General features: G+C 45.7%; 1 protein-coding gene across 1 annotated transcript in view; it reads right to left on the bottom strand.

Moving 5' to 3' along the window:
- LOC106896287 (C2 domain-containing protein 3-like) overlaps positions 1-9,107 on the bottom strand; it is a gene marked incomplete at its 3' end in the record, with an annotated part of 61,095 nt that extends 51,988 nt beyond the window's left edge. The window contains exons 1-9 of the mRNA XM_014956120.1: positions 9,047-9,107; positions 8,657-8,917; positions 7,592-7,749; positions 6,307-6,506; positions 4,817-5,034; positions 3,430-3,562; positions 1,912-2,040; positions 1,092-1,236; positions 571-731 (exon numbers count right to left, since the gene is read on the bottom strand). Coding sequence (XP_014811606.1) covers positions 571-731; positions 1,092-1,236; positions 1,912-2,040; positions 3,430-3,562; positions 4,817-5,034; positions 6,307-6,506; positions 7,592-7,749; positions 8,657-8,917; positions 9,047-9,107 — 1,466 coding nt within the window. The remainder of the gene's footprint in view (positions 1-570; positions 732-1,091; positions 1,237-1,911; positions 2,041-3,429; positions 3,563-4,816; positions 5,035-6,306; positions 6,507-7,591; positions 7,750-8,656; positions 8,918-9,046) is intronic.
- Positions 9,108-9,269: the final 162 nt, after the last annotated feature.

Below are 9,269 nucleotides of genomic sequence, written 5' to 3'. Positions count from 1 at the left end.
GGACCTGCTCTGGGTGGCCCTGCTCTGGCAGGGGGTTGGACTGGATGATCTCCAGAGGTCCCTTCCAACCCTGTGTCATTCCATGATTCATTCTGTGATCATTCATGAAAATGTTCATTTTTAAATGTATTTTTTACAACAAATTTGGTGGTCTCCATAACAGTGCCCAGTCCAGGGTGACCATCTCCTCCTGAGTCCTCCTCACCACACTGTTCCTGACACAGGCCAGGATGCTGGTGGCCTTCTTGGCCACCTGGGCACACTGCTGGCTCATGTTCAGACCACAGTTGACCAACACCCCCAGGTCCTTTTCTGCCAGGCAGCTCCAGCCTGTAGTGCTGCAGGGGATTGGTGTGACCCAAGGGCAGGACCTGGCACTTGGCCTTGTTGAACCTCATCCCATTGACCTTGGCCCATCCATCCAGCCTGTCCAGATCCTTCTGCAGAGCCTTCCTCCCCTCCAGCAGATCAAGACTCCCACATAACTTAATGTAGTCTGGAAACTTACTGCAAACTTAATACTACAATGTTCAAGATGCTGCAAAACAAGTCACTAATGTAACTATTTACCTGGCTTCAATTTCTGTCACCTTCAGATCCTGATCAAAGGTGTTAGAATCCTTCTGTAGATTCACTAGATCAGCTTTCTTGAGAGTTTCTGCCTTGGTTATTTTTTTGGAGCTGTTAACATCATCATCACTGAGGAAATCGCTCAAACTGGAATCAGATTTCTGCAACGGAAATTTAAAGTAAAGTTAATTATCATTATCTGGCAAGATACACAACGGTTATGACAAAGAAAAAAACAACTTGTGGATTGCATAATTAAAACCAATTAAAATGGTATCCAAATTTTTCAGAAGTTTAAGAAAAAGTTTTCATGGACAGCCTCAATCCTAGTAATTTCCAAACTTGCAGCTTGACTTTGTAGTCTTAATGGTATTCTTTTAATAGGATTAATTTTAAGCAAAGTTCTCACAAGCTGCTGTATGATACTTAATGCTTATTAAGCCTTATTAATACTGAAACCTTCTGATTTTCTTCACCTGAGGAGCTACATATTTAGCCCCTTCCTTTTGCTCTCCACTTACAGGAGCTGTGTAAAAAAGGCTCTCGAGCAGACTCTGGTCGTAATGGGGATCGTTGAGTTCGCTGTCGTACACCTCGCTCCCGAGAGAGAGAGAATCCAAAAGGGAACCTGTCCGATCCCAGAAATGCACAGGAGATAAATCAGCACTGTGGACACAAGAGAAAGAAATGTAACTTTGTGTTGCAAGTTCTGCAGTCAATGTCTTATGAATTCTGACAATATTGTCTGTTCTATACTGGATTTGTGCTGTATTGGCTCTGGATAGAGCCAAACGGTGCTTACGCAGCACTTGGCCCAAGCAGATCATAGAATGGTTGAGGTTGGAAGGGACCTTTCAGATCATCGAGTCCAACCATCAACCCAACACTGACAAACCCACCATTGACCCATGTCCCTCAGCACCACGTCTGCGCGGCTTTGAAATCCCTCCAGGGATGGTGACTCCACCACTGCCCTGGGCAGCCTCTGCCAAGGCTTCACAACCCTTTCCGTGAAGAAATTTTCCCAAATATCCATCCAAAACCCTCCCTGGTGCAACTTGAGGCCATCTCCTCTTGTCCCATGGCCTGTTCCTTGGGAGAAGAGACCGACCCCTCCTGGCTACACCCTCCTTTCAGGGAGTTGGAGAGAGCCAGAAGGTCTCCCCTCAGCCTCCTTTTCTCCAGGCTCAACACCCCCAGCTCCCTCAGCTGCTCCTCACCAGACTTGTGCTCCAGACTTGTGCTTACACTTCCAAAAATGTGCAGAACTTGAAGAGCCAAGAGACATTTTTCAGTATAAATTGGTCAAATAAGGACAATTTTGCAGCGCATCACACTCACCTGCCCAACAGTAACTGTATCGCTCTCTCCTCTGAGTTTAAGTCAAGTTGCTGACCTGAAACTTCAGATGGGAAGAGATGGAGATCTCCAGGAGAGGACACATAATTTGAATTCAAGCCTTTTGGGCTCCTGGATAACAGTGATTGCAGCACAGAGAGCAGGAAAAGGAAAAATAAAAAGATATTAAGGTAAATTCAAGATTAATCCCTCAAGGATAAAAATCAAATGTGATGTACAGCCTTCTCCAGTTTGTAACTTAATTTCTAGATACACAAAAACTCCCTGTAACCCCACAATCTGCTGCAAGTCCCACCCAAAATCCTCCACTTTGCAATATATCAGAGAAACAGAAACATTTAGGTTGGAAAAGACCTTTAAGATCATCGAGTCCAACCATAAAGATTGGCCTTAATCTTGCAGTTTAAGCACAGCTGCTGGGAACAAGAAGAGAAAGACAAGCAAGATGTTTATAAATTATGTTCTATCAGTTTTTCCTGGAAAGTCCAAAATCACCTACTTTTAAACAAATTGGAACAGTTTCAGTAGAAATAATTTGTGTTTGCAACAGCATCACTGACTGACAATGACATTATTTTCTGGTTCACAGTGGAACAAAAAGCAATATTCATATTTTTCTAGAAATAAGGAATTGAAGTTTCTCCTGTAAAAAACATGCTTTTGTCTTAATTCTTTGAAATTTCTATGTCACTGAATTGAGAGCATTTTCTAAGCCTAGTACTAAACAAAGGGGGAGCTAGAAGTTGAAAAGGCACACTTTTTCCCCCCCAATCTGCTAAAAAAGTTAGAAGAAGATAGAGATTATTAATTCTGAGAACACAGATACAGATGCAAATTTTCACGGGTATTTTGGCACCAAGAGATGCAAACTAGAATATGCAAAAATAGTCAATTTTTGTCCCTAATTACGTACATTTCTTAGAAAACCTGTTCTCTGTGATGAGGTATCATTTAATTTGCTATGCTCTTTACATTACTCTTATTCCTTATCAATATTTAGTATTTCCTCATCAAATAACTCTGTAGTAAACACAAATATACTGAGAAACGAACTTAAAAACAATGACTTAAATCAAGGTTTACTCCATGACGATTAAAATCAATTCACAAAATGTAGGCTTTTATTCACGAGTAGAAAGTAATTTTCCATTTGAATGAGAATCCCAAAAAACATCAGATGGGTCTAAGCATTTAAAGTTGTCCTGATAAAGCCTCAAAACTTTGAATGAGTTGAATGAGAATGAGAATTGCCAATGAGAATTTGAATGAGAACTCCCAAAAAACATCAGATGGGTCTAAGTATTTAAAGTTGTCCTGATAAAGCCTCAAAACTTTGAATGAGTTGAATGAGAATGAGAATTGCCAATGAGAATTTGAATGAGAACTCCCAAAAAACATCAGATGGGTCTAAGTATTTAAAGTTGTCTTGATAAAGCCTCAAAACTTCTGGTTTAGAACTTAAATCTCACTCTCCTCCCAGCAAAGTTTTTCCAAGCTTACTTTTCTGTTGCTTTGAAATCATCTCTCTGTATAAAAGGAGACACTTCGTTCAGTTCAATCTCCATGTCCGGGCTGGATTTCAGCGCAGAAACAACCATGGCATCACGGAGTTTGTTGCCCTGGTCCAAAAGAGCTGAGAAATAAGCAAAAGGATTCAAACTCAGCAATTCAAAGCGGCGTGTAAACACAATAAATGTGCCAGCTACAATCAAGAAACTTCTATTTTCTGCCGTTACAAAGAGATCCTGATGTAATCCCACCCAAAGCTGTACAAGTAACTCATCTGCACACCCAGATTCAGGCATTATTAAGATACAGCAGTAAGATTAATTTATGGAAGAGCAGTCTGTCACCTTAGGGTGTCTCCACAGCAGTCTCATTTTGGGTCTTCTCTGTAAAGACCTTCTGGCTCTCTCCAACTCCCTGAAAGGAGGGTGTAGCCAGGGGGAATCGGTCTCTTCTCCCAAGGAACAGGCCATGGGACAACAAGAAATGGCTTCAAGTTGCACCAGGGGAGGTTTAGGATGGATATTAGGAAAAATGTTTACACTAAAAGGGTTATTAAGCCTTGGCAGATGCTGCCCAGGGCAGTGGTGGAGTCACCATCCCTGGAGGGATTTCAAAGCCAGGTTGACATAGAGCTTAGTGACATGGTTTAGTGATAGTTTTTTATCACTTATGTTGGTGGTTGGACTTGATGATCTCAAAGATCCCTTCCAACCTGGACAATACTATGATTCTATGATTCTAAATATACAATAAATAACTTATGATTAAACAGTCTGTGAACCTTCCTTTTGATTTATCCCTCCAAATCACAGAATGACAGACTCACATGGGGTTGGAAGGGACCTCTGGAGATCATCCAGTCCAAACCTCTGACCAAAGCAGGTCCACCACAGGAACGTGTCCAGGTGGGGTTGGAATGTCTCCAGAGAAGGAGACTCCACCACCTCTCTGGGCAGCCTCTGCCAGGGCTCTGCCACCCTCACAGTGAAGAATCTCCTCCTCATGTTTAGGTGGAACTTCTTATGTTGAAGTTTGTGCCCATTTCCTCTTGTCCTGTCCCTGGGCACCACTGAAAAAAGACTGGCCCCACCCTCCTGACACCTGCCCTTTAAGTATTTACAAGCATTGATCAGACCCCCCCTCAGGGCTAGGGCAGCACGTTCTCCCTCATTCAAGCCACCTTCCAACAAGACTAAATCAGTACTTTTTAAGTAAAGACCTTTTTATTACCATTTTCTGATTGAAATAACGCAGCAAGAGCGAGCAAAGTATCACTCTTCCTTAAGTCTTTATCTCTAGATAGGCCCCTGAAATATTATCAAAAAACTAATTATTGTGAAATCTAAAACAAAAATAATGATGCCAGTTGTATACAAACCTGAAAGCAAGTCTTTTGTAGCTGGGTTATGCAAAGAGAGCACCCGTGTGCCTGTTCCAGCAGAGGCTTCGGGCTCAGCGTCGGTGAGAAACGACACTTGTCGTTTGGAAGGATTCGCTTTCAAACCTTCATCTGGTAAAATCTGAGGGTGATGAGAAGCAGCAAAAGCATCCTTTGTGTTTTCAGAGTCCTCTTGGAAGAGCAAATGGTCTTTTCCTCTGTTGAAAAATGAAACATTATTTCAGTAACAGCTAAAGCGGATCCATAAAGGGATTCAAATTGCTATAATCAGGTCTGTAATTGCCGTAATTTGGTCACACCAACCCCATGGACGCTCCAGGCTGGGGGCAGAGTGGCTGGAGCTGCCTGGCAGAAAAGGACCTGGGGGTGTTGGTCAACTGTGGGCTGAACATGAGCCAGCAGTGTGCCCAGGTGGCCAAGAAGGCCACCAGCATCCTGGCCTGTGTCAGGAACAGTGTGGTGAGGAGGACTCAGGAGGTGACCATCCCCCTGGACTAGGCACTGGTGAGGCCCCACCTCAAGTGCTGGGTCCAGTTTTGGGTTCCTCACCACAAAAAAGACACTGAGGGGCTGGAGTGGGTCCAGAGAAGGGCAATGGAGCTGGTGAGGGGTCTGGAGCACAAGGAGAAGGGTCTGGAGAACTTCTGAGGGAGCTGTGCGTGTTGAGCCTGGAGAAAAGGAGGCTGAGGGGAGACCTTCTGGCTCTCTCCAACTCCCTGAAAGGAAGGTGTAGCCAGGGGGGGTCGGTCTCTTATCCCAAGGAACAGGCCATGGGACAAGAGGAAATGGCCTCAAGTTGCACCAGGGGAGGTTTAGATTATATATTAGGAAAAATGTTTACACTGAAGAGGTTATAAAGCCTTGGAATGGGCTGCCCAGGGAAGTGGTTGACGGACCATCTCAGGAGGGATTCAAAAGATGGGTTGACATAGAGCTTAGAGACATGGTTTAGTGATGTGGTTTTTTGGGTTTTTTTTTATTTATCAGAGTTAGGTTGATGGTTGGACTAGATGATCTTAAAGGCCCCTTCCAACCCAGACAATTCTATGATTCTGTGACAAATTCTCCCTAGTGCTGCAGCTGCTCCCCCTCACTACATGCTCCAAAATCATAGAATCATAGAATAAAAGAATCATAGAATCAAAGAAACATGACTTGTCATTTTAAAGACAACTCATCATGCACTAACACCATCAGGGAGACCCAACTTAAGCTGTAAATAAAAGACTTGTAGCACCTCTTGGGGAAATTAGAATGGCTTGAATTAAATCGAAATAGGATGCAGATTTATAGCAGATGAGAAACTGTCCCTGTAAGGTCTGAAATGCTCAATGTTCTGGATTTCATGTCAAACACAAATTCAAAAAGACCAATTATTCCATAACTCACAATTGAAAAGTCATTGCTTAAAAAAAAAATGTGTGAAAAACCAAAGAAATGAGAATTTTGTCATGGGAAAGAAAAGATACCTGGAAGTTGGGGCTCTGCTCTTGTTAACAGGCTCTTGGTCCTCAATAGTCACCCCTGTTTGCCTGGACTGCTGGGATGGAGCAAGAAATTGGGATTTGCTGCTTCCCTGAGCAGGACCCGTGTCCAGACTCACATCTGGGGTTGGGAGAGAGCTGCTGGTGTCGTACAGCGCGGGCAGAGGTTCTAGAACGAGGGAGACCTGAAAGACAAAACGTGAAAATAATATTTCTTTCTTGTCTTAATTAAGTGCAACATAAACTCTACTCAATTTTTGCATTTCAGGCTACAGAAAACTGTTGCTTTTCTATACAAAGTAACAGCTACATCATACAGTTTTGTAACAGTGTAGAACTCTGACATATTTACAACTACTTATTTCACATTCAAATCACAGGCAACTGTCTTTCAGCATAAATTGTGCAGAGCCAGGGCTGCAAAACAGAACGTGACCTTCTTAGCCCTGGATTTCAAAATCTTCTACAATTTCAGCCCACTGAAGCTCTGGAGAAGTGTTAGAATTGAGTATCCGTTTTCAAATTCACTGTTAAAACTCACTCTCAGCAGAGAGACTCCAAATTCTCTTTATCAAGCTGAACTACCAACGCCACACATCCTACTAAACAAGAGTCTACACCACCAATATTCATTTTTCATTTCAAATGTTCAAAATGCCTTGGACAGAGAGCAGGTCTGCAGTGTGCATAGCACAGCATGTTCCTGGTGATCCTACCAGTAATTCTGGAGCTCTCAGCACAGGAGAGACATGGACCTGTTGGAGTGGGGCCAGAGGAGGCCACCATGGAGATGCTGGAAGGGTTGGAGCCCCTCTGCTGGGAGGACAGGCTGAGAGAGTTGGGGGGGTTCAGCCTGGAGAAGAGAAGGCTCCAGGGAGACCTTGGAGCCCCTTCCAGTCCCTCAAGGGGCTCCAGGAGAGATGGGGAGGGACTCTTGATGAGAGAGGGGAGCCATAGGACAAGGGGTGCTTTTTTTACACTGAAAGAGGGGAGATGAAGATGAGATGTGGGGAAGAACTTGTTTGGTGGGAGGGTGGTGAGAGCCTGGCCCAGGTTGCCCCGAGAAGCTGTGGCTGCCCCATCCCTGGAGGGGTTCAAGGGCAGGTTGGAGGGGGCTTGGAGCAACCTGGTCTGGTGGGAGGTGTCCCTGGCCATGGCAGGAGGGTTGGACTAGATGGTCTTTAAGGTCCCTTCCAACCCAAACCATTCTATGAATCTAACTTTCAAAGCAATACAATTTATAATAAAGAAAAAAAGATGTAAGGAGTACCTGCAGCTCTCCTAGTTTCTCAGATTTTGGTGAAACTATGGTGAAAAAGCCATGGATGGGGTGGCTGGGAGAGAGCTGGGACAGTCCGGTGATTTGCACTCTGCCAACTGGAAGACGGTCAAGTTTGGTCATTACCTCCAGGACAAGCACAGACATGTCTGCAAAAATTAGGAACAGCTTCATTTCAGTCTCACACAACACAGTCACAATTAAATACAATTTCAAAGCTTTTGTTAAAAGGACAGAGATGCTGGAGGTTAACATAATCGTGTATCAGGAAATTAAGATAATGAGGCAGCAGGTAAAGTGTTACACTCATAATAAATTAAGCTTAAAAAGTTCAAAATATCCAGTCTATTACAAAAGGACTACTCATGATAGGACTAGGGATAATGGTTTTGAACTGGAAGAGGGGAAATTTAGATAATATATCAGGAAGAAATGCTTTATGATGAGGGACGTGAGACCCTGGCCCAGGTTGCCCAGAGAAGCTGTGGCTGCCCCATCCCTGGAGGGTTCAAAGCCAGGTTGATGGGGCTTGGAGCAACCTGCTCTGGTGGGAGGTGTCCCTGCCCAGGGCAGGGGGTGGGACTGGATGGTCTTTAAGGTCCCTTCCAACCTGAACAATTCTATCACTCTATAAGTAGCAACAGCAGGCACGGGTTTTAAGGAGACTTTAGACATCAGGTTTGCATCCACTTCCCACAGAACCTTCACCAAATGAAGTACCTTAATAACGTTACAACCTCATCTGAGTATTTTTTTATTCTTCGTACCCTTAGAACACTGAAATGCCCGTTCAATATGATATGTATAATACTAAAAATCATCTGAGCTCGACTCTATGGGGACTACAAGAGACTTCCATAGCTTGCAGACCTGAACGTTAAACCTAGAGACTGCTGCCAGCAATTCCAGGCTGAGATCAAAAGCCTCCAGAATCAGAAAAATGACCTAAAAAGCCGTAAGTAAAACCAGGACTGGGGTTAATGGGCAGGTAAATAACTCCTTGGCTTTTGCAGGTCTCCCCACAACTCTGACCCGAGCAGGAAGAAGGGGCTCTACCTCTCAGGTAAGCAGCAAACTGCCTTGGCCCACAGCGGACAGGGTAGCGGGCGGTGGTTGTCCCCGCCGGTTGTCCCGGCCGCCCGGGGGGCTGGAAGACGGTACCGTCGGAGGTCTCTCCCCACCACCTCAGGCGGACGAGGACGGCTGGTGGCTTGGTGGCCGTCCATAGCACTCGGGAGACGGTGCAGCGAAGGAAGCAGCGCAGAGGGCCTTCCACGAGAGGCGGCAGGCTGGTGGAACCGGGGACATCGCCAGTACCTGAGGGGATGAGGGGACCGAGGGGTGTCAGCGGAGCGGCGCCACCCGGCCCCACCGGGCTGGGCCGCGCTCCCAACCGTCCCCTCATCCCACCCCACGACCCTTCCTTCCTTCCAGGGAGCGACCCACCTCCTTTCCGCCGGGAGCCCCCCGCCGCCGGGGCGGGCGGCCGCGGCCTCCTCTGCCCCATTCCCGCCTCGCCTCAAGCCGCGCCGCCACCCGGCAACCGCCGCCTGGGCGGGAGCGGCGCTCACCGGGACTACAACTCCCGTCATGCACCGCGGCTCCGTAGCGCCCCACTGAGAGGCGGACTACATTTCCCAGAAGCCCCCCCAAGAGGGCGCTCTACGGG

Source organism: Calidris pugnax, unplaced genomic scaffold (genome assembly GCF_001431845.1).
Source record: "Calidris pugnax isolate Ruff unplaced genomic scaffold, ASM143184v1 scaffold257, whole genome shotgun sequence".
Classification (NCBI taxonomy): domain Eukaryota; kingdom Metazoa; phylum Chordata; class Aves; order Charadriiformes; family Scolopacidae; genus Calidris; species Calidris pugnax.
The sequence above is the reverse complement of the archived record's forward strand: the minus strand, read 5'-3'. Positions and strand labels throughout refer to the sequence as shown.